The following is a 26,068-nucleotide window of genomic DNA, read 5'->3' as shown; positions in this document are numbered from 1 at the left end:
CTCACATTTTCTCTCTCTTTCTCCACCACCTCACACAAACGTGTGATCTCTCTCCCTCCCCCCCACCTCTTCTCTCACTTTCCCTCTCGCTGTCTCCCACACACTCTGACTCCAGTCACTCACTCACTCAAACACCAGTGGGCCCCACTCGAATTGCTGTGTGCCCCACTCCAGCCTTCCTGGATCCTACTACAGCTGTCTCGCACTCCACTCGGGCTCACCTGGGCTCCACTCCATCTGCCTCGCACTCCAGACCCTGGAACGTACTTTTAAAACTTAATTTCCCAATCTTTGCTGCTCATCCATTCACAGGCTGATTCCTCCCTGCATTTGCTACTGATAGGCTCAATCAGCAAATGCAGAGAGAGACTAGCTTGTGATTGGATGAGCAGCTTTACAGCATTTTTCAAATATAAGTCAGTTGAATGTCCAACTGACATTGAATGTTTGACGAGCCACATTGAGTTGGACAAGCCTGCTTTAAGTAGATGGTGCCGGAGTGGCTCTCCGGTGCGATCTGGCAGCATTACACCACTGGTTGGAATACTGGAGAGACAAACCTGATGGACTGTGGCTTTTTCTCATTCTTGACTTATTTTTTTGTTGTTTTTTTTCTGGTGAAGAAGAGGATGCCAGATTTATTGTCCCTAAGAGTATTTTACTGTATCCAGGAAAATGTATTATAACTTGTACATTTTGAATTGGTTTTTTTCCACTTTCCTCTGATCTATGTGCCCAACTCTGACTTATTCATGTTTTTTCCCCCAGTTGGAGAAGAAGCAGGTGACTCCTCCATTTAAACCACAGATCACTGATGACTACGGTTTAGAAAACTTCGATACTCAGTTTACAAGTGAACCTGTGCAGCTCACACCAGATGATGAGTGAGTATATACATATGTATATTTTGGAGATTTTTAAACTGATCATTACTCATTGCCTTTTGTGAGCTTTGGAGTTATGCATGTATTTTAATAAAGGTTACATGTCATTGTACCATGAGCCAAAGCAAACGATTTTAATTCATGTAAGCTCGCTGAATAAATAAACTTCTGTAAAAAGTAAAATTAATTTGGTTGTATGTTAGTAGAATATATAAATACTAAAGCTGTTTATATGATAGCTTTTTTAAAACAACATTGATAATAGGACTTTAGCTGAGCTATATGCTGTAGCTTGTTATTTTCTGCAGTTCATTTGCATAAGAGTGTGTGTGACATGCTTCTCAGAGCCTATCATAATAATTTGCTTTCGGCTTCTATACTGCACATATACTTACTATTTCCCCTTCTTGGGCAGATAAACCGTTTAACTAAAATAAGTATTATATTTTCCATAACAATGCTCTCAGATAAAAATTTACATTTTGATTTTCAATACGCATTGGCAGTTGGCATCTGTGAGCACTTTATGGGGTTTTATTTTAATAAATATGGTCTCAAATCTCTCTCACTCTGGGGAACTCAGACGTGACAATGCAGTATTCTAAGTTAAAGATCTCATTAAATTAATCTCAGTAATATTTATTTGAGCCTGCAGCAACCTGTTCAGGCTTAATACCTTTCTGCCTGAAATCCATTAATTTTTAGTATTGTAATGGCAGCTGAAAAAAATGTGGTAGTTTGCTTCACCTATAAACGTTGATTAAGTCTCTAACATCTGCAACCTTATTAGTCAGTGGGCCTGTCAGTGAAACAAATCAAACCAGTTGGAAAATTTAGTCATTGGTTGGCCCTCTGCCACATCTTCTTCCTTATTGCTTGATTTGTCAATGTTAAACCAGTGAGAAAGCTGGGACATGATGCTACACTGAACCAAAACAATCAGAAAGCTGAGACATGATGCTATGCCTTGCACTGACAGAAGACCAGTGGTACATTTTGGTATACTTATATGTTTTTCTTATTTGGAATTACTATATTGAATCAAATAACTAAAAGTTTACCCTATCTCCATTGTTTGCTCCTAAGGCTGTCTATTTCCACCTCCATAACATCATTTAACTCTGCCCCCTGCCTTAGCTGGAATCTTCATACGTGCCTTCATTACTTTAGATTTGCCTATTTGGATAGCCTCCCATTTTCCACCCCCCATAAAGTTGCTGCCCATGTCCTAATTCACACCAAATCCTGTACTTCCATCACCCCTGGGCTCACTGGTCTGCATTAACTCCCAGTTAAGCACTGGCTCAATTTTAAAATTCTCATCCTTGTTTTCGAATCCCTCCATGGCCCTCCCCTCCCTATCTCTGTAACACTTTCCAGCCCTTGGAGATATCTGCATTCCTCAAATTCAGGTCCCTTGCACATCCTCGATTGTAATTGTTTCATCATTGGTAACTATGCGTTCAGCTGCAAAAGCCTTAAGCTCTGGAATTTTCACCTGAGTGCCTCTCTTCCTCTCTTTTCTCCTTTAAAGACTAACCTAAAATCTAACACTTTGACCAAGCTTTTGATAACCTGTCCTCTATCTCCTATGTGGTTCAGTGTCAAATGTTGTTTGATAATACTTCTGTGAAGCACCTTAGGATATTTTACTATGTTAAAAGTGCAAATATATAAATGCAAATTGTGATTGAATCAATTTATATTTGCAGCTGTTACAGCAATGAACTGCTTAAAGGCATTTTTCCAGTTTTTTTCCTGAAAGCACCAAATGTTGGTCAGGTGCAGTTCAACAGATACCAGCAACTTGGCAGTCCTTCAGTCAAGTGTCCATTCTCCATATCCTGTACAGTGAATATCAACAACAATAACTTCCATTTGCACAATACTTTTAATATAGAAAAACTTCCCAAGGTGTTTCACAGAGATATGAAGAGAGAATGATGGTGTTCAAAGAAGGCAAGAATAGGAACACAAAAATCCAAAAGTTTGGACAAAGAAGTGGGTTTCAAAAAGAGTCTTGTGGAAGGAGAAGTAGAAAGATTTGGGAAAGGACATTTCAGTTGCATAGGTGGCTGAAAGCAAGCCATGTCAAAGAAACTGATTTTTTCTAGTTTTTTGCATGATGTAGGCATTCTCTTTATGGCCATTTGCATTGCTGTGACAAATGAATGGCTTGCTAGGCTACCTTGATAACCATTAACAGTCAAGCATGTTGTGTGGTACTGGAGTCACATTTAGGCCAGACAAAGTTGAGGTGGCAGGATTTTTTTGCCCCCAAGAAGGGCATTAGTGAAGCAGTTAGGATGTGGGGATAGACAAGGTTACAGCCATTGTCAGCGGCAAGCCCGTGTAAGGTTTTAAACACAAGGACATGAATTTTAAATAGGGGGCATGGGGTGCAAATGTAGGCCATCAGATAGAGTGATGGCTAAGTGAGACTTAAAAGAGAAAAAGACTTGCATTTGAACGGCGCTTTTCACGACCACTGGACATCTCAAAATGCTTTACAGCCAATAGTACTTTTGAAGTGTAGTCACTGTTGTAATTTAGGGAGCACCGCAGCTAATTTGCATACAGCAAACTCCTGTAAACAGCACCGTGATAACGACTAGATAATCTATTCTTTTGAGATGCTCTTTCGTGATGTTTTTATGAGCAAGCAAATGGTGCCTCAATTTAATATCTCATCCAAAAGATAGCACTTCTCACAGTGCAGTACTTCCTCAGTACTATAAAGGAGTGTTTGCCTTGATTTTTGTACTCAAGCTCTGAAATAGAACTTATACCCAGAACCTTGTGACTCAGCCAAGAGTGCAAAATAGGATACCGATAATAGAGAATTCTGGTTGAGCTGCAACTTATTCTGAGTAACTGATAGGAGGTCAGCCAGGAGAACTTTAGCACAAGATTGGAAGACATGAAGGCATAGGCAAGAATTTCAGCAGCAGATTGTCTGAGGTGGAAGCAGACAAAGATAAGGAGGTGGAAGTAGGATTTACTTGTAATGGAAAAGATATCGGGCTGATACTGGGTTTGGTGAGGTGGAGGGTAGGTGGCGAGGGGTGGCCGGTACAGTTTTTTGCTGACTTCATCCCACTCCTGGGTCATTTTCCCTGCAGCGGGATCACAAGCGTGGGAAACCACTTAACAATAGTTGAAGGTCTATTGTCAGAAGCTTCAGGAAACAGGCCGGCTACCTGGAGGTGGACTCCTGGTGCCTGACCAGTAGGGGTTTGGGGGGGTGGGGGTTGCAGCAGCAGTCCAGGCAGACTTTGAGGCCCTCCCTGCTTGCCTGGCCTCAGCTGCATTCACAGGCTTTTCTGTGAGTGCTTCCTCCTCCACAATCATGGCACAGCTGCTGAAGAAATTTTTTAATTTAAAACTTTGAAAGAGGCTGCCTCCATCTTGAAACTTCCCCTGTCCTTCCTGGAAAGGCAAGCTTCTGCTTCTTCAGTGCTGGAGGGCCTCCTATTGGCCCTCCAGCTTCAGGAGCCCGCTAGCCATCCTGAAATCAGAGGCCATCAGCTCCTCATTGCCATCAATGCTACGAGAAGAGAAGTCGTAGTTGCCAACAATGCATCCACCTGAGGCCCAGGATCAGCAAGGGATCCAGGTCACAGGTGAGTGAGGGAGGGATGGGGGCTGTGGGAAGGGGTCATTGGCTGGTGTAGGCGTTGGGGAGAAGCAGTGGGGTCGGAAGAAAGTAATGTGGCTCTCAGCATGCGCCCTGCTCCTGATGCTGGGTCCCTCGATCAGGCACTGAGTGCTTTTGAACAAGTGACCCCCACTCCCCGGAGCTCTCAAGCAAGTTTGACAAGAGTTGCTTTTCAGGCTCCCTGCATGACGACTGTCCCTCCTGCTGCTGGTTGAAGACTGCAGATAAGTGAAGGAGGGATAATGCACCATGGTCACAGATAAAATTTTGTCACTTTGGTTCAGGTTGTTTTGTTGCCGAGGGAGGGGCAGATTCCGAATGGATGAATTCTGTGATCAGATATAGAAGGAAAGAAGATCTTTGGAAGTGATTAAGGATACATGCTGGTACGGGATGGGAGGATATTGTTGAAATTGGCCTTAACAGTGCTCAAGCGGTCTGAATTTAAGCAAGAGTTTATATGGATGATGTGATTTAAAGAAGACATAAAGGCAGCAGTTTCATAGGAGAGGAAACAAGGGGAGCTGAGCTGAAGAGTGAAATATTAAAAGCGAAGAGTCATTTAGGATATCTGGGGTAGAAGGTCGAATGGGGCTTGGGAGTAGGAGAAGGATGAGAATTTTAAAGGAAAAATGAGACAGCTGGAATGAGGCTGGATGCTGGAAGGAGAGATGATGTGAATTAGTGATAAAGGCCACATCATCAACCCAGAGGTTTGTGCAGCACAACTGATGCATAATATATAACTAAATGCATTGGCTTCAATAAGGGACAAGTGTTGGTGCTCAAGTTTTGTTAGAACTAGGGTGTCAGTACAATTATCCACAATAGAGTTGCAGATGTCTAGGGACTTGTTCATGAGTAAACAGACATTCTGGAAGGAAGTGACGTGTGAATGTTGACAGTTTTTTATAGTAAATGTTAACATAGGAATTTAAAAAGGAAAAAAATGACAGAATATGTTTGCAGAAATAATATATGGATATATTTACATCATATTTTCCTATTTGAACTGGCTGAATCATTGACAAAATAACAGTGCAGCCTCAAGGTTTGGCCTCGTGGTCCCTGTGTTAACTGATTTTGTTTTCATGAGTGAATTAAGCAGGTGACTTGTGAGTGGCACAGGTGCAAGTGAGTTGAGGGCTGTTTCAACAGAAATAAAAATTCTACAATGTAGATCAGCAAATATAATCCTGTTTATCTATTCAAGTGCACTGTTCCATAGTTTTGAACTGCTGTTTTGATTTAGGATTTTGAATTAACTTCAGTAGGGCTTTTGATCAGCATGCAGGCTAATTCTACACACAGATGTAAGCTCTCTGTCTTCTCTCTCCAGAGATAATAGCTCGCTATTTTGCAAATTTCTTAATGGCAGTAGGGTGGGGCAAGGGGATGCTGGTGGGGAGCGAGGGCATGGTTAGGGTGTTATAATTAGCCGGAGGTACGAAGGGAAAAAAATCCAAAGTTCCCATTAATGATTGCTATCCTATAATTCCTCTTGAAAATGACTGAGTGGAATTTAATGCGCTCCCCAAAGATGTGTTCAGAGGTGGGAGTCATTTAATCAGGGTACCCACCCCTTCCCAACTCCAAAGTGGTTAAGTCCGAGCTGGGAAGGCTCATGGACAATTAATGCCAGCTAAAGAGCCTCATCCTGCAAGCGCTAGTATGCACCCAGCCCAAGTGGGGTTCTCACCATGCGGCAAGCCCAAAAAGCAAACCCTGTTGGGGTTGCCTATAGACTTCCCGGGAGTGTCCCTCATTCAAAGGCACCCAGTGCCTGATCAAGGGGCCAGCATTGGGAAGGGGGTGTTGCCTAGTAACAGCCTACCCCCTTGCCCTTGCTGCTGACTCCCCAGCATCCCCACGGCCCCCATCATTGCAACCCCACCATCACTCACCTGTGGTCTGGGTCCCTCAGCAATCCTTGGTCTCAGGTGGGGGCCGTGCCCCCCCCCCCCACCCACCCACCCACCCAAACCACCACCACCACTCCTTAAAATTTTCTCCGGAAGTTAGTCATCCTGCTGTGTAAGTACGGTGCTTGCTGTACCACAACTAATCTTACCTTGTGCTGCAGTAGGGTGGTAGCAACTGGCTTCAGTATCCCTGGACTTGGGAGAAGAAAAAGAATTAGTTAAGATTCCTCTTCCTGGTTGGTACCCAGTAACATGTTGCTCGAAAAGTGTGTACTTATTAGATGAGGACTGGATGGAGCTTGGCCATGTGGACCTCATGTACCTCAAAAGCCAGGCACAAAGGCTCATGATTTAATTATTAAAGCCTGTGACATTGACTATCTAGACTTGCACATGAGAAATGGCCTCTTGGAAGAAATACTGGAAGGCAATCAGCATCTGTGGAAATGTATTCCAGCGTGGGTAGCAATTTCAAAAGAGGAGGAAATTGGTGGGGTGAAAGTAGAAAATATTATATATGCCTTTAACAATATTGTGCTCTTCCATAAAACAAGCTATAGCCTTGACAAAATCTCTCACCATAGCTAGTATACTCAGATAGCAAAAATAACTAAACAAAAAAGTAATTTTGAGTTGTACATGTTAAAACCTTTCTACATCAATCTTTGAAGGCAGTAAGGAAGCTTATTAAAAGAAATCCTCATGCATAGTTTGTACATTATGGTAGAAACCATAAGCAATAGATATTTTGTAGTGAGGTGGCATATTGAGTTGAGCAGATACCGTGAATCAGAGTTTCACAGTTAAGAAGGTTGTGCAGCTTTTTTCACTTGCAACACTGTAAGAACTGTGAAGAATAATGGTTTCTTTTCAGTGAATACTGTAGATTGCTTGTTGGTATCAATAATGTACCCAAAACTCCCCCTACAAGCATTTTGCACAGTGCAAATATGATACCACTAAAACAAAACAAATCATGTTTATTAAAGATATTCATTAGGGATATTACAGTGAATTTTTACATCTGGTTTACAGTAGATTTCTGCACTAGAAGTGAAAATAAACAACACATTAATGGAAATGAAATAGAACAGACTGTGACCTTTAGAGCACTGCTGATGTCTTAGTTTAAAACTGTTGTATTGAGAAGGAGAAACCTAGCTCTGATAGACTTGAGTACATACAGCTGGAATCCCGCTGCTGTAAGAGCTATGTCTTACAAAGCACGTCCAGCTGTGTACACTGTTAACCAAAAGTGTTGAAATAAATTAACAAGTAACATACTGATGAGCCCCTTTTCATTGTTTTTTCTTACTTCATAAATACACCTGTGCAAAAAATTGCAACTAGGCAATAATTACCCATAATTTGTTCTCCCTACATTGGTAAGGTGCCAAAGGCCATTCAAATTTATTTCAATTTGGTGGTGGTACAATTAGTTAATAATCTAGCTTAAAATATCTGGTCTTGTACATGGTTTCTTTATTAGCTAACACAATGGAAGTTGACATCAGTATTGTGGAGGCACTGACCTGCATAGCAGGGGAGAAGTGTGGTTGGTATCAAAATGAAGATTTCTGGTCCTTCTCGAGTTCTTTTGAGGTCTCTGGCCACTCCTTCATGTCCATTGGATGTTTGGTGGATGGGATTACAAATTAATGCATTGAAGGAACTGAGAGCTGGCAAGGTAAGCTGATGGGTCACCTGTAATAGTGTGAGCTGAGCTTGTGGCCATGAATGTAAGGGTTGTGGAGAGAATTGTAGTGGGCGGATGAAGGGACACAGCATTTAAAGTCAGAACAGCAATTTGAAGATCTTCATTTATTTACTAATTTCCATGACCCACCAAAGGCCCCTTCCTTTAAGGTATATGATTTAATTTCTATGTAATATTAACTGCTAAGAGCTGCATTTTGCTACATCTCTGCAGTGAAATACAGTTGTGCCACACTAACTTATGGCAACTTTTAGGAACTAAAATTATAAATGTTGTCCTCTGTGTTGGTGTGCTTTCCTATTTTCTAGGAAATTTGTCCTTGGGGATGCAACCTTTAGATGATTTATGTGTTTCTTTAAATATGCATTTTTTTCTGACATGTTTTACTTTATAACTCTACTATATTGTGCCAGATGTCAAAGATGCACAAGTTGGATGCAATTGGCACAAAATTTCTCAAAGATTTGATTTTTCCAGATGGATTCATTGACTTTGTTGGCCACAGAGGAGGTACGTATTTGGGGGTTTCAGGAAGGAAGGTAACAGCCAAGTTTGTTCACTTAATACATTTAACTCCTAGGTGATTTTTAGGGTGATTTTTTTCTCCCCTTTCTCTCCTGATGTACAGTTTTATAGACACCATAAAGGTGACTATAGGCAGTCTGTTTGATTGTGGGAGGCATCCCAACTGATCCAAATGGCCTTTCTGGAAGTTCATGTGCAATTCTGTTACCAAAGCACCGTGTTCAGGGGAAGAAAAGTGAATTTCATATGTAGTTCCAGCAGAGATCGCCACCTAACAGAAGTGGGAAACTTGGCTTTTTTTTTCATCTACCCAATCCAAGGACTACCAGTTGCCATCCTGGTCAAATCAGTATACTCAGCACAGACCAGGGATTGAACCTAGGACCTTCCTACCTCTCTAGCTCACGGTTTAGTAACCCACAGATTAATTGATGGAGCTACAGGACTCACCTTTTACATATGTCAGACATGTACTCAGTAGCACAATTTCCTCCCCTTCTCTCCTGAACATATTACTTTAAATGAGCCTATTTATACCTCACCGAAGTACCCATTCTTCATGATTGAGTCTTGATAGGAGTGTTAGCAGTTATCCTACTGAGTGCCAATCAAAGAAAGCCAGATCCTATTCTCACCCAAAGACCACGGACATACAAGCTAGGCCAGTGCATAACATCAACAAGAATCATGGATTACTTCAGCCTAATTCCTCAGTATAGAGGCCCACATACCAAATAAATGGGTGAGAAATTTCTGTTGTTTGGTCAAGTTCCGACTTTTGGACAATGGAATTGTGCCTTTTAAATTTTTTTCTGACCTCGGCCTCCCCTCGGTCGCTGCCACCTCCAACACAGCCAAAGCCTGGAAAATTTCTGCCAGGGAGCTGCGGAGCCCAAATCTCCACTGGGTTTGGCAGGCCTGGGGGTGGGGGGAAGAATGGTCGGGGTGGGGGGGGTTGGAAAAAGGATCTGCTTAGTGAGTGGGGGGAAAGGAAGTTGGGAAAGCTGAGAGAGGAGAAGGGGGTTTGGGGAGAGGGGCTACTGAGTGAATGGGATAGGGGGCTTGAAAAGAGGGGCTGCTGAGTGAGTGGGGAAGAGGTTTGGGAAGAGGGACATATGTGTGGGGTGGGGTAGAGGGGGCTTCATCGAGTCTTCTGTCTCAAGGGAATATGGAGAGTTTGGCTGAAACATTCATATTTGAACTGATTAGAATTATGGAATGGTTACAGCAGAGAATGAGGCCATTCGGCCCATTGTGTCTGTGCTGGGTCTCTGCATGGGCAATTCACCTAGTGCCATTATATACATATGTATATAAATTCACAACATTTTTACCAGATACTTCAAAACATAGATTTTCATATTTATATGTTGTAATGTATCTGATTAGTGAATGTCAATAATTACATGCTGAATGTTGCCATGCTACTTCATTGCTGTTCTGTTTTTGCTGGCATCTGGGGTCATGTTAATTTTCAAGATTTTTTTAATGTATTCATTCATGGGATGTGAGTGTCGCAAGTTTAGTATTTAATGCCAATCCCTAATTTCCCTTGAAAAGGTGGTGGGGAATTAAAATGGGCTCATGTTGGAAATTTGTTTACGAAGCACTGCAGTAGTCCTTTGCTTTGCTTCACATGTACATGATCCAACAAGGTTATGTCCTGTTGTTAATATGGACTTCATCCTGTATTACATGCAGTAATTGTATAGAATGCTGAAATGCTGAGGTCACTTTGGTGAGTTGATAAAAATGCACTGATCCACAGTCTTTTCAGTAATAGAAGATAAACAAAGGGAAACTTAATGACCCAGATCATCTGAGGAGTGGCAATCATCGTCGGATTGCCACGCTGCTCGAACTTTTCCCCAACTCGATGCTGCTTGCATTTCTTGCAAGGTCTTCCTAGCCTGGCTTGACCAGAAATGCAGAGTGTCTTTTGGGGAAAGTGTCAAAGTGTAGCAGAGTCAGGGGGAAAACAGTGTACACCCCTTTTTATGGCACAAACTGCCTTATTGTAAATTTAAAGGTCCAGTTTGAATGTTTGTGAATAGGTGAGTGGATGAATGATCGAATGGATAGGGTGGTAAGGTGGGCAGAGTGGGTGAAGTGGTAGGTGGGTGAGGTGGTCACCAAGTCAGTGGGGTAGTTGAGGAGTCGGTGAGGTAGGTGGGGGCGGGGCGGGGGGAGGGGGGTGGTCAAGGGGGTAGTGGGGGCAACGAGATGCTAGTCAGGGGGGGGTCAGAGCATTAGTCAGGTTGGGGGTAGTAGTCAGGAGAGTAGCCAGTGTCAGTGATTGGGGAGAGCGGTTCTGGAGTTACCCAGGAATTAGACTAGCTTTCTCTTGTCTAACACTTGCTGGGTAAGTATTCAGGTAAGTACATTGAAACTGGCTGAAATATCCAACTCTAACTCAGAGCCTGAGACTTTTGCGGAGGGTCCCAGGGGAGCAGGGCAACTTCCTGTCAGAAGTTGAAACTTTGTGAGCAATTCCCACATAGGTCAGCACATCAGGACTTCCACAGGATCCTGATGCGCATCTCCACTCATACTTCTGGTCTCTGACTATCCAGAGACTGGAAGATCTGGGCCAATCTTTCTACCCGCTTGAAGTCAAATAATTCCACCTATTTGAAGTGACCGAGAAGCATATGCCTTTTACTATAGATGATCATTTCTATAATTAGATGGTTCTTTGTCGTAAAATACTTTCAGTAAGAGGCGCATGATCATCGAGGGGAGACGTCGGACTGAGTGAGACAGAGATCGAGTGAGTAAATTTGGAAATTTGATTCAAAGTGGGAATTCGGTGCACAAGGGGAAAAGAGGTGCTTTAGGTAAAGTTTACTGCAAGAAGTAAAGTGTGAGGAGTGAGAGTTCAGTGAAGGATGGGGACGAGGTGCTTTTTTTTCTTCGGCCCTTTTTCAGCCTCCAGTATTTGATTTCCACTTGGTGCAGCAGAAGGAGCAGGTAACCAGTAACTGGCATTATTAGTTTTATCAGTATTTTAAGTTTTATTGATTTGTAAAGTTTACTGGCAGTGCCAAAACCTAGTGGGAGGGGTAGGCTTTATTAATTTAAAAAGTATTAATTAAAAAGTATTAATTAATTAACTCTTAATGGAGATGGCAGGGCAGGTGATATACTATGATTGCAGAGCTTCTGGATACCAGTGTGATCCAGGGCAAACATATCTGCAATAAGTGTTTGCGGCTGCAGGAACTTCGGCTCCGAGTTATTGAGCTGGAGGCTGAATTGCAGACACTGTGGCATCTCAGGGAAGGGGCAAGTTACAACTGGACACTTTATTTCAGGAGAAGGTCACACCTCTTAGGATAGAGTCTTCTGATTTGGTCAGTGGTCAGGGACAGAAGGGTGTGACTGTAACTGAGCAGGAGTGCAGGAGCCTCAAACCTAGCAATTGTCCAACAGGTTTGAGGCTTTTTTGGATTGCTTGGTTGAGAATGGGGGCTGCAGGGTGGATGAGCTAACTGGCCATGGCACTGTGGTACAGGAAACCATTCCAGGGGAAGTTACAAGGAATGTAGTGGTAGTAGGAGATAGGATAGTCAGAGGGACTGATACCATTCTCTGCAGCAAAGAGTGTGAGTCCAGACAGCCGTATTGCCTGCCTGGTGCCAGGGTTTGGGACATCTGCTCAGGGATGGAGAGAAGCTTGCAGTGGGAGGGGGAGGACCCACTCATCCTGGTCCGTGTTGGTATTAGCAACATAAGCGGGACAAAGAAGGAGGTTCTGCATCATCAGTATAAGGAGCTTGGCACTGAATTAAGAAACAAAGCTTCAAAGGTCATAATCTCTGAGCCACGTGCAAATTGGCATAGGGCAAATCAGATTAGGGAGATGAATGTATGGCTCAAAGCTTGGTGTGGGAGAAGTGGGTTCCGATTCGTGGGGCACTGGCACCAGTACTGGGGCAAGTTGGATTGGTACCGTTGGGACGGTCTACATCTGAACTGTGCTGGGGACCACTGTTCTTGTGAGCCGCATAACTAGGGATGTAGAGAGGGTTTTAAATTAAGTAGTGGGGGCAAGGGTTCAAATTTGGGAAGATGTGATAAATCAAAGAGTAGAGACAAGACAAAAGAGAAAGGTATTATTACGGGAAATGAAAAACAGACCATGACAAGAAGGGATACAGAGTACAAATCTAACAGTAAACCAACAGATGAGACTAGAGGTTATAAAAAGAATAAAATGATAAAACTAAAGGCACCCTATCTGAATGCATGAAGCATTCAAAACAAACAGATGAACTGAGGGCGCACATAGAAATAAATAAGTACAATTTGATAGCAGTTATAGAGACCTGGCTGCAAGAGAACATGGATTGGGAAATGAATATTAAAGAGTATGGGACATTTAGTAAGGACAGGAAGTGAGGGAAAGGTGGAGAGGTAACTCTGTTAGTTAATGATGGTATTGGCACAATAGAGAGGGTTGAGCTAAGTTTAGGAGACCAGGATGTGGAAATGGTTTGAGTGGAGATGAGAAATGGTAAGGGCAAAATGTCACTTGTGGGAGACATGTGCAGACCCCCTAATAGTAACCACATGGTAGAATGGAGCATAAAGGAAGATATAATGGGTTCTTGTCAGGAAGGCATGGCGATAATCATGAGAGATTTATTCTACATATAGACTGGAAAAGTCAGATGGGCAAAGGAAGCCTAGGTGAGGAGTTCTTAGAATGTTTCCCGGATGATTTCTTAGAACAGCATGTTCTGAAGCCAACCAGAGATCAGGCTATACCAAACCTGATATTCTGCAACAGGATGGGATTAATTAATAACTTCTTAGTGAAGGTGCCCCTGGGTAGCAGCGACCATAATATGATTGAATTTTACGTTCAGTTTGAGGGAGAGTGGAGTGGGTCCAAGACTATTTTTTTAAATTTAAATAAGGGCAAAGAAGGAGGTTCTAAGCATGAAAGCAAAGTTGGCTAAAGTGAATTGGCAAATTAGGTTAAAGGATAGGTCAATAGAGAGGCAAATATTTAAGGGGATATTTCAGAATACGCAGAGTAGATACATTCCAACGAGTAAGGAAAAGTCGAAGGGACGGACACACCATCTATGGTTAACTAGAAAGGTTAAAAATAGTATCAAACTTAAAGACAAAGTGTATAGTTATGCAAAAATAGGTGCAAAGCCAGAAGATTGCACAGAATATAAGGAACAGCAAAGGATGATTAAAAGATTAATAAGGAAGGAAAAATTAGAGTACAAGAGAAAGCTAACCAGAAATATAAAAACAGATGGTAAAAGTTTATATAAATATTTTTAAAAAGAAACGAGTTAACAAAGTGAGCGTTGGTCCTCTCGAAAGTGAGTCTGGAGAATTGATAATGGAAAACAAGGAAATGGCAGATGAATTGAACAGGAATTTTGCATCAGTCTTTATTCTAGAGAATACAAGTAACATCCCAGAAGAAGCTGTAAATCAGGAACTAAGGAAAATTACAATCACCAGAGAAGTGGTATTGAGTAAATTATTAGAGCTACAGGCTGACAAGTGCCTAGGTCCTGATGGACTTTATCCTAGGGTCTTAAAAGAAGTGGCTAGTGAGATAATTGATGCATTGGTTTTAATTTTACGAAACTCCCTAGATTTGGGGAAAATCCCATTTGACTGGAAGATAGCAAATGTTACTCCATTGTTCAAAAAGGGAAGAAGACAGAAAGCAGGAAACTACAGGCCAGTTAGCTTAACATCTGTCAAAGGGAAAATGTTAGAAGCTCTTAATTAAGAAGCTATAGCAGAGTACTTGGATAAGTTCAAGGTAATCAGGCAGAGTCAACATGGATTTGTGATAGGAAAATCGTGTTTAATCAACTTATTGGAGTTCTTTGAGGAAGTAACATGTACTGTGGATAAAAGGGAACTGGTGGATGTACTGTACTTGGATTTCCAGAAGGCATTTGATAAAGTGCCACATCAAAGGTTATTGTTGGAAATAAAAGCTCATGGTATAGGGGGTAACATATTGGCATAGATAGAAGATTGGCTAACAGGAAGCAGAGAGTGGGCATAAATGGGTCTTTTTCAGGTTGGCAAGGTGTAACAGGTGGTATGCCACAGAGATCAGTGCTGGGACCTCAACTGCTTACAATTTGTATAAATGACTTGGATGAAGGGATGGATGGGATGATTGCCAAATTTTCTGATGACACAAAGATAGGTAGGAAAGTAATTTGTGAAGAGAACATAAGGAGGCTACAAAAAGATATAGATAGATTAAGTGAGTGGGCAAAGATCTGGCAAATGGAGAGTATAATGTGGGAAAATGAGAGATTGTCCATTTTGGTAGGAAGAATAAAGCATATTATTTAAATGGTGAGAGATTTCAGAGCTCTTGAGATGCAGAGGGATCTAGGTATCTAAGAATCACAAAAGGCTAGTATGCAGGTACAGCAAGTGATTAGGAAAGCTAATAGAATGTTATCATTTATTGAGAGGGGAATTGAATACCAAAGTAGGAAGGTTATGCTTCAGATTTGCAGTACACTAGTGAGACCACATCTGGAGTACTGTATACAGTATTGGTCACCTTATTTAAGGAAGGATGTAAATGCATTGGAAGCAGTTCAGAGAAAGTTTACCAGACTAATACCTGGAATGGGAAGGTTGGACAGACTAGGCTTGTAACCACTGGAGTTTAGAAGAGTAAGAGGTGACTTGATTGAAACATGTAAGATCCTGAGGGGTGGATGTGGAGAGGATGTTTCCTCTTGTTGGAAAATCTAGAACTAGGGGTCAGTGTTTGAAAATAAGGGGTCGCCCATTTAAAACAGATGGGGTGAATTTTTTTTCTCCCAGAAGATTGAGAGTCTTTGGAACTCTCTTCTGAGAAGGCATGGAAGCAGAGTCTTTTAATATTTTTAAGGCAGAGGTGGATAGATTCTTGGTAAGCAAAGGGATGATAGGTTATCGGGGGTAGGCGGAATGCAGATTTGAGGTTACAATCAGATCAGCCATGATCTTATTCAATGGCAGAGCAAGCTCGAGGGACTGAAAGGCTTACTCCTGCTCTTTGTTCGTATGTTCAGATTTTTTTGTCTTCAGCTTCTAGTTTTCAGACCTTTTTGTCATTGGCCACACTCACTCTTGGCAAGTATAGCGTCCCTCTGAGAACTGAGCCCAGGATAGTCCTGCTTTTTGTACCATCTTACAACAGCATGGGCGGGATTTTCCCATCTGCACTTTTAAGTGCGGTGGCCGGTGGGAAAAGCGGCATTTTTCCCAGTGTACAATGGCGAGTTTTTACACAGTATTGTCCACTTTCTGCCTTATTAATTATGCAACAACAGGAAACACATTGGATCACTCCACAGGGATCTTCCACAGTGCCAGCTTAAGGCACATCACCACTCACTGTCTCACACACACCTTCATATCTCCATCTGGGCTCATCTCCTCTGTAGATTTCGTCTTCATCCCGTCCACTGCTGCACTCACCACCTGCACATGGCAGGCAACCTTATCATCTGCCTTGGCATGTGTCCTGCACACACTCTCCATTTATCTTCATGCAGGACAAGCTCACACACAATAGGAGAGAGGTTCCAGACAAGGGTAGATTGGCCCAAATTAAGGTCTTCATTCCATATGAGGAGCATGCCATTGTTCTGGCCAGAGAGGACAGGGACCGTGCTTTTGGCGACTGTGGGATGGGCAGTGCCAACACAAGTGAAGACCCAGCACCAGCTCATCCCTCAGGCAACCATACTGTGAATCCATTTTGCTGTCTTCCAGTCACTCGCTATGCTTAAGTAATCACTACTTTCTTTCATAGGCACCTCAGGAAAACACCCTAGGGCATCAACTAGCCAGGTCCTCATATCCAGCAGTGAAGACACCTCAGAAGAAGAAGCAGAGGAAAACACTGCTGAATACCCATCACAGTGCTCACCCACACCCTCCACCAGCGCTTAAAAACACACTTCGGCAGGGCCTGATTCTAGGGTAGCCCTGGGGTCACAATCTGGTGAGCACAGCACATAACCTGGTCCACAGCAGGCAGAGGCAGGGACATCTGAGGTAGCTGGCACTCAGAGGACTGCTGGAGGCCAGGATTCTGCTGTCCAAGTCTGATGATAAGCCTCCAGACTGGATCCTAACTCAGTTGGTGGAGTTTCAGTGACAGTCATGAGAAGATCAGGAAGGGTTATCAGTTGCTTTGCACAGATTGCAACATACGATGGAGGAGTCCATCTGCGTTCAATCTCATGTCAAAGCGCCTGCATGTCAATGCACTGAGATCAAAGCTAGTAGGATGGCGGCCACCATGGAGACCTTGGTCCATGACATAGCCCCTGCAATGCGCGAGGAGCTGCACTTCTTCAGTGTAGTCATTGGTGGCATCCATCCATGGCTACACGAGAGGGAGCAAGACAACTCGATCTCACTCCAGCTTGCCCTTCTCAAGGAGTCAGCCAGGGGCCCTCGGATGCCCAGAGCGAGGGGGACCAGCACCTGGACATCCTGGGACTATCCACCCAGAATGTCCAGCTGATCCCAATCCCCTCTTCCTGTGACCCCATCACCTTCAGCTCCACAGACCCAAGGGGGTGCACCTGCCCCACAGCAGGAGACCCAAAGAAGGTTGGGTCCCTCGAGAGGACGCCCACCAAAGTCATCACTCCAACAGGACATAGCAGTCAGCAGTCTGCCTCCTCCTTTGCTGTCAGGGCTACACCAAGACCTAGCAGTAGGGTTAGGAAAAATAAGAAATATTCAGAGCACAATGATGGCACGCATTAACCACATGTTAAATACTTTGCACCAATGTAAATAGAATCCCATCCATTCCACATCTATTCGGTATGCCTCCTCTTTATGATTAGCAGTGTTGTTGTTCATCAGGGTAATAGCATGGCCCCTACCCTGAACTTACTGCAGATGTCGAGACCATGTACCTCTGGTAGATGCTGTCAGCTTCCATATCGCCACAGTGTGTGTGCACTTTCAAATCATTTGGAACATCTTGATGCCTCATCCTTAATATCAAGTCTGCATGTGTAAAGAACCTTATTGACATGATGTGCTGGTTAATGTCATCTTCAGTCTTGGCCGTTTTAGATTGAGGTGAAAGTGTTACTCCGTCTCATCTGCATTATTATAAGTTGAAGGTCTCATGTCCATGGAGACATGTAAATGCATGGAGAAGCGTCATAGATCCTGATACTACCACAGCTGATATTATTGCTGAGCCAGCCAAACCCCAGAATGAAATCTATCTCGCTGGTCGTAAACTTTTTTGTTTGTGAAAACAAGGAGGAATAGATACTGACCTTAAAAGCCTAAAACTCCATTAACTCATTTAGAATTTGAAAAAAATAAAAAGATTTATTATAAAGGAAAAAAAACTTAAGCATGCAAGATCAAAGTTACACAGTTAAAACAGTCTTATAGAACAACACCCAAAAATATGCTTGGTCAAAAGTACACAATTAAACTGCGTTTCTGGCAACAACCTCTTATAGATTTTTACCCATAAAAATCCAGTAAATATTACACAAGTCGAGGAATTATTGTCACTTTAATAAAGGTCCACTTCACAACTTCTTAGACATTTCCACTCTGATGTGGAATTTCAAAAGAAGGTTCAGAAACAAACTGTTCCCTAAAACAAAGACTCCCCTGGCTTAACATAGGGTGGCTGCTTCCAATTCAAAAGTTTTACAGCTTCTCAGCATCTCTCTCACAAAAAAGCTGGTCTTTAGTAAGTTCCCCCGTAGCCACTCCCAACAATTAAATGTCCCTTTCCTTATATATCTTTTTCCCCTTTCATCTCAGGTTCCATTGTCCTCAAACATCTCTTTGAAACTCAACTTCTCCAAATATAATAATCTTTCATGTTTTCTATTTTGCCTCTAATTTCGAGTCAATAAAATTTAATGTACCTTCCCCTGTTTACTCAAGGAACCCCTGTAAGATGCAAATGTTCCTTGACACTTATGAATTCCCTTTTAAAATCCATCCATCCATTTTCACACCGCTTCTTCTGTTGAGGGTCGCGGTGGCAGCAAGCTGAGCAGGGCCAACCAGGCTTCCCTATCCTCAACCACAGATTCTAGCTCCTCCTGGGGATTCCCAGGCCACCCAAGAGATGTAATCCCTCCAGCGTGTCCTGGGTCGGCCTCGAGATCTCCGCCCAGTGGGCTGTGCCTGGTACAGCTCCAGCAGGAGCCTACCAGGGGTTATCCTTATCAGATGCCTGAACCACCTCAACTGGTCCCTCTCGATCCAGAGGAGCAGTGACTTTACTCTGAGGCTCTCCCGGATTGCCAAACTCCTTACCCTGTCCCGGAGAGTACGCCCAGCAACCCTGTGGAGAAACCTCATTTCCGCTTGTATCCGCAATCTTATCCTTTCAGTCATTACCCATAGTTCATGACCCTAGGTAAGGATGGGGACGTGGATTGACCGTAAACCAAGAGCTTCATCCTAAAACTCAGCCCTTGCTTCACCACTACGGACTGGTAGAGCGCCTGCAGAACTGCAGCCTCTGCGCCAGTTTGCTGGTCATCTCTCCCCCACACCGCTCACCTGGAGAGAGCAACCCACTCTTTTCCAGGAGAGAACCATGACCTCAGATTTGGAGGTGTTGATCCGCATCCCAGCCATGTCACACTGGGCAGTGAAATGTTTGCATGCGCATTGGAGGTCACAGTCGGATGAGGTAAGAAGCACAATATCTGCAAACAGCAGAGAAGCCACCCTCAAGCCTCCAAACTGGATACCTTGGTTGCACCTTGATATCCTGTCCATGAAAATCATGAACAGGAGTGGAGACAAGATGCACCCAAGGCACAGTCCAATGCCCACCTTGAACGAATTCGACTTAACGCCGAAAATGCAAAATTCAACAGCTGAAAAATCAATTTCCTAACTTATTTTAAAATGTTAATTTCAGATCTTAACCTATTTACTTGTTATTCAAATCCATCATAACTCTTCATTACAAATGCACAAACCTAACACCTTTAACCTTTCATCTCTCAGACCTCACAGACAACCAACCTCTAGTAACTGTCCCCACCTGAGGATCACAAAGTTCACATAGTCATTCTGCCCTCATGGCCAGTTCTGGCCCTTGCCAACTGCAAAAAGCAAAGACACCACGAACCACTCAAGGCAATGCTTTGTTGATAATAAATCCTGGGTTGCATCCCATTGGTACCCTCAAAAGTGGCAAAAGCAGCATATGTGCTTCAGAGCATGCTCCAAGACTCCTTTGACCGCAAAACATGACCATTTGTATTTATCATCAATGATCTAACCTTCCCCCCTGTTTAATTAACCCTGAACACACACACACCCCCACAGCTTTCTACACAGACAACATAATCACAAAAGTATAAAAATATACATCTCTCATCCTGACACTCCATTTGCTCACTGTCACCTGGCAGGATTTCCAATCCATGAGCCTTGAACTCAGAGCTCATGTGCGATCTTGTCTGCCTTGCGTGTTGCTGACTCAGTGCACATTTGCTAAGCTCAGCAAGAAGCATGAACACCTTCAAGTGCTGGAGATCTGCCCCTCAAAGGCATTTAATTTTTCCGGCACTCAACACTATAACCTTTTGTAATCTTTTAGTTGTCTGCATTGCAGCCACAAGGCTCTCGTCAGAATGGAGGGATGTAGAGCTGAGCCACATGTTTTGAGTAGCCTCCCCTCTCCTATACCCTCATCTAGATCATTGATGATAATATAAATGGTCATGTGTTGTGGTCAAAGGAACCTTGGAACATGTTCTGGAAGTGCATGTTACTCTTGCCACTTTTGACCGTACCAACGGGATGCAACCCAGGATATAATGAATCTGACTGAGTGCTCTTTATTAGCAATAAAGCATTACCTTGAGTGGTTCATGGTGTCTTTGTATTTTGCAGCTGGCAAGGGCCAGGACTGGCCATGAGGGCAGACTGAATATGTGAACTTTGACCCTCAGGTGGTCCGAATCCATGGAAAGGTCAGGATAAATGCACACCCAGATCTCTAACTGAGAGTGATAGATGTAAATGTGATTGAGAAGAAGGTGGCATCAAGGATTAGTGAGTTAGACCTGTGTAATGTCTTCAATTGCCTTGGCCCAAGTGTGACCTTTCAGTTACACCATCGAGATGACACAGAATGCATTGTCCCGTTTTGCCAGATGGATCTCCTTGAGAAGCTTTGTCAGACTGAAGGCATACAGCTACGAGTGCACTGAGGATTGTAAAGCAGCTCCTGTCTCTACTAGGCTGCTGTGGCTACAGGGATGCTGCAGGACACTTGGAGAAGCTGTGCTTTCTGACGTTTGATGCCTGAACGCCCTCCTCCAGGTTGGCCCTCATCTCAGAAGGACACGTTCCCGAGGTTTCATCGTCCTTCAAAGGAACAGGACAATGGTTCGTAAAATGGGGGAGTACTGACTCTCAGATTGAAGTGCATGGTTGCAAGTAGAGGGTTAGCAATGCTGGTGTCTCTATGGGCCCATGAGAGAGGACACTTGCCCAAAAGGATTCAAACTACTACTGGTCATCCTCCTTGTGGAATCTGGTGGCTCTGAGGGCCAGACGTGCACATCTGCCTCGTCTAGCCCATGCTATGACCTCTTCCCCTGCAGCCTCATCTTCCTTGAACTCATCGCCCTCATCCCTTTCAATGTCCTCCACATCGGAGGAGACATGCAGCTCCTCCATGTCTGCATCTGGCAAGTCCTTCTCCCCACGCCCCCCCCATGCAGTGGCAGGTTCTGCAATACCCAGCAGACTACGATAATGCAGGAGACCCTCTGGGGAGTGTACTGGAGTTCTCTGCCAGATCTGTCAAGGCATCGAAACCGCATCTTCAAGATGCCAGTGCTGTGCTCTACCAATGTTCAGGTGGTGATGTGAGCATTGTTATACCATCTTCCTCTGCAGGATTTTACGTCCGCTGGACGGGCATCATCAGCCATGTCTTTTGTGGGTAGCCTTTGTCACTGAAGAGCCAACCCTGGATTCTGTGTGGTCCCTCAAAGATGTCAAGGATCTGGATCTACTCGAGATGTAGGAGCCATGGCTGCTTACCAGGTATCTCTCACAAGCCTCCATAATTTGTTTCTTGTGGTCACAAACGAGCTGAATATTGAGCGAGTGGAAGCCTTTCCTGCTTATGTATTGGAGTGCCTGTTGCAAGGGAGCTTTGATAACCACATGAGTGCAGTCAATAGCATCCTGTACCGGTGGGAATCCAGAAATCTCAGCAAAACCCAGTGCTCTGGCCTACTGGCTCTCTCGATATCTAGTGAAGTGCAGTAAAAATTGTGGGCCTTCGCAAAAAGGGTGTCTGAAACCTCATGTATGCAATTGTGCGAGGAAACCTGAGAGATCCCACACAGGTCCCCAGTGGAGCCTTCGAAGGAGCCACTCATGCAGAAGATCGGTGCGGCAGTTACTTTCAGAGCCACTGGCAATGGATGACCTCCCAGTTCCCGTGACACGAATTCCTGGAAAATATGACAAATGTGAGTCACCAGATCCCTGGATATGCAGAAGCATCGACGACGCTGTCTCTCACTCATCTGCAGATAAGACATGCAAGTTCTGTACACCTTCGATCTTGAGAGCCGCCTACACACAAAGTTTTGTTTAGCCTCATCCTCGGCATCCAGAGTGACCCTGTTGCCCCATGCTCTTGAGGGTTTAGCACCTCCCTTTGGTGAGCCTGACACCGCAATCACAGTCTTCTTTGTCTTCTCTCCTGTCAGTTTGTGACAAATTCAGCCTCCATCTTCCTAGTCAGCATGAGCCTCCAAAGCTTCAGTTTCTGTAGGTTACTAGTGTGTGACTGTAGACTCAAGGACTTGAATCCAATGACAGCACCCATTCAACACTGAAATCCTGGCTAGCGCAAGGAAAGATTGATGGTATATCTTCATCACCTCACCCATGCCCCTCCACCCTCTCTGGCACTTGACAAGACTGATTGCTATGAGATTGGCTTGACCAGGCGCTGGGATCCTGAATCGCTGCACTGTCATAGTACACTCTTTTTGATACTCATGAGGTCTAATGTTCATTGAGGAACATTTGAGGGGGTTCTGACACTTCTCATCTGTGAGCTCCTGCCTTAAAGACATATCTGCAGCTTGTCCAGTCACCAAAATGCTCTAGACCTCATTATCGCTGTGTGACTGCAGCGGTTCAAGAAGGCAGCTCACCACCGCCTTCTCAAGGGCAATTAGGGACAGGCAATAAATGCTGGCCTAACCAGGGATGCCCACATCCATAAATGAATTTTTTTTAAAAAATTGGCACAATTGGAACAAGGGGTTAAAGCAAGGAGTTCTAATATTGTCATGACTCATCATTAATCTCTCATGAATGCGCTTCATTGCTTCACTTTCCTGATTCCTTGCATTATCATTGAAAGGCTCCTAACATGTCTCAGGTATGCATCTCCCTCATTTAGCAATACACAGTTCAGTTGAGTACCCCTTTAATCAGCCCCCCAGTTGCAGTGGACAAGTCCTCCAAACAGTCCTCAGCCCTCACCAGCCAAGCTATTCCTCAGATTAATTTTCTGTTGTGCCATCGCTTCAGTTGGCGAGATGGTGGTGCTAAGGCCTCATTACCAGATCAGTTTGGACCTTCCCTTGTGTGACTGTGGTAATCCCTACAGTTGGCTTGGGGGTGCATTATGCTCAGATTTCCCTCCCTCCAATGATTCTCAACCCTTCCCCTCCAAAGCTTTACGCCATTTTGATTGTGGGGATGTCCCTGTGTAACCCCTGAATGCATTGAGGCAGATCTGCGCCATTTTCAGATTAGCCTCCCCTTCTTGAGACCTATTGCACAGTGAGCTATTGAGCCCACCCCATGAAACCTTTAAATGGTCCTACACTACTTTTCAACCATCTACAGCCTATCCTGACTGTACTGTGCCATCCATGGCCCATTATTGAGGCAGAAACCCCCTGGACTGAGGCACCTCAGTCACCAACACCCTGCGCACAACATGCTGGGCACAAATGACACTTAACTGACATGCCCTCCCCCTCCCTGGTCTAGGGCAAGGGCAGTCCTTGTAAGGTCAGCATTGTAAACTGAAATGCCTCTTCACTCTGCCATCTTCCCATTCCCATTCGCTTATGTCCCCCTCTAAGACATTGATGCTTCTAACCCACACCTGCCCTAGACCTGTGTCAGAGTGCATCCTTTGCCACTTTCACCTCTTTCCCAGTGGAGGCTTTGCACTGTGGCCCCTTACGTGCCACCCCCACCTTACCACTGGTCTGGTAGCCCCCTGAGAGCAATGTAGTGCTGCCTGTGAAGCATGGCACGGATTCCAGGTGCCCCAAGCGCTGAGCGATGCAAGGTATGTGAAAAAACCTTGAAGTCACATGCAAAGTTCTGGCATCCAGGTGCACGTCGCTTATATCCGGTTGTAAAACATGTCAGTTTAATCAGATGCCAGCGTACCCTATTGATCCAGCGTGGGGGCATGATTCCAGTGAGTAGGCATTATAATGAGCATTCATCATATACGTATTAAAATGAAGTTCCCGACACGGCATGGCAGGAAACGCAAAGCATCATTGAAGTCAGATGCGGATGATCACGACCTGTTTTCCCGCCGACTTAAAACTGACTTTTTCACTCTCACGATATTTTCTGGTCCAGCATGTCATGATGCCCACCATGGGTGGGAGCAGAAAATCCCAGCCAAAGTACCCAAGTCATTGACTTAGCTGGTAATGTAGCAAAACAGCTGATCTGAATGGCCTTTTTTTTAATTCCTATTTTCTCGTTATGTAAAGCAAGTCGGATAAGAATCACATCTATGTAGCAAGGTGTTTGAGATTTCATTGTTTTAACAGAGCAAGCATTTTAGCCTTGAGTTTCTTATCATAGATTTCATATTTCCAAGTATGAAATGATATTTTGTACTTGGAAACTCTCACCATCAGCACACTTTATAGAAATCCAATAATTATTGTTAACTTTTTTTGGAATGTTTTGTTTAAAAAGTGCTGAATCTTGAAAACTGGCTTCAATAAATTGCTGAGCCCCACAATAGGGGCGCTGAAGGCAGTTATTAACGCTATTTTTCCTGAAGTTAACATCAGATTCCAAAAGTCCTGATTCAGCAATTTATTCAAAGAGTAATTGAAGCATCCAGATCCGGAAGGTTCCAGATTCATTTCCTGGTGAATATCAGATTAACAACTCAGCACAGAAGATCACGATAGTTGGCTTTGGAACCCTTAGTTAGGAAAGAGAAAATCAGCCAGAGTTCCCATTCCTGGATCATTATCCAGTAATTCAGGCACAAAAATAATCTTAAAAGGGACTGTGGGCCATTTCATAAAGGATATAGCCAGGATCAAAAGATGCAAAACTTGATTTTCAAACTCAGAGTTAGATGAGCTCAGCCTGAGTAGTAATTAGCATCAGCAGTAAAGATTAGGGAGAAGATAATTGTTCACATTCTCACTTCTGAACATGGGGTGCTTGTGGTTGAATACTCATTTTTAAACACTGATATTGACTGCCTAGGCTCACATATGAAATATGGCCTTTTCAACAAGTTAATGGAGGCTGCCAATACCTTTGCGATCGTACCCCAGCAAAATAATGAAGGCTGCCAATATCTGTGGGACCATATTCCAACAAGATAATGGAGGCTGCCAGTACTTCTGGGACCATACTCCAGCAGGAGCCAAAGGAGAGAAAAAAAGTTTCATTTGTGAGATATATGCCTTCAGTTACAGCTTTACCTCATTTTTAATGCTAATGATTTGGAAAAACAAGGGAAACTAACATAATATTGTGGAAGGTTTGTATATGAAGACTGAAAGATCAATGATTTAAGGAATACTGTAGCATATAATTTCAGAAACCAAGACTCTCATAAAACACTTATTGCTTGAGCAGCTCAAATGCAATTCTCCCTGCTTAAGCTTCACATAAAATCCTTGTGTGCACATTCCTGAGCTAGCTAAAAATGCTAAAATCATTCGAAGAACTGAAGAAGCGCAGTCAGCAGAACATGCACAATATCCTTATTTACATTTTTAGATGCTGTTTCCAAAAAAATCATGTTTCAATAATAGCACAAATAAATTTGTATCTTCAATATTTTCATTCCATCTATCTCCTTTGCTCCCCCGCACAGCAATATAATTAAATGTTAAAAGGCAAGACCCAATCCTGGATCCAATTTTTAATCTAGACAACGTACAACATGCTGACTCCCTCAATGTTTCTCCTTCCCACCCGGGTAGTGTCATTTATCAAAACATTGATAATTTTTGACAGCTCTCTAGTTAAATTATGGGCAAAAATATATGGTAATTTTAAAAGGATC

General features: G+C 43.5%; 1 protein-coding gene across 5 annotated transcripts in view; it reads left to right on the top strand.

Moving 5' to 3' along the window:
* prkcz (protein kinase C, zeta) overlaps positions 1-26,068 on the top strand; it is a 612,152-nt gene that overhangs the window by 536,027 nt on the left and 50,057 nt on the right. For all 5 annotated transcript variants that reach the window (XM_041206302.1, XM_041206300.1, XM_041206299.1 and 2 more), the window contains one exon: positions 769-884. In XM_041206302.1, coding sequence (XP_041062236.1) covers positions 769-884 — 116 coding nt within the window. The remainder of the gene's footprint in view (positions 1-768; positions 885-26,068) is intronic.

This window comes from Carcharodon carcharias, chromosome 15, assembly GCF_017639515.1.
Source record: "Carcharodon carcharias isolate sCarCar2 chromosome 15, sCarCar2.pri, whole genome shotgun sequence".
NCBI classification, from domain to species: Eukaryota; Metazoa; Chordata; class Chondrichthyes; order Lamniformes; family Lamnidae; genus Carcharodon; species Carcharodon carcharias.
The sequence above is the reverse complement of the archived record's forward strand: the minus strand, read 5'-3'. Positions and strand labels throughout refer to the sequence as shown.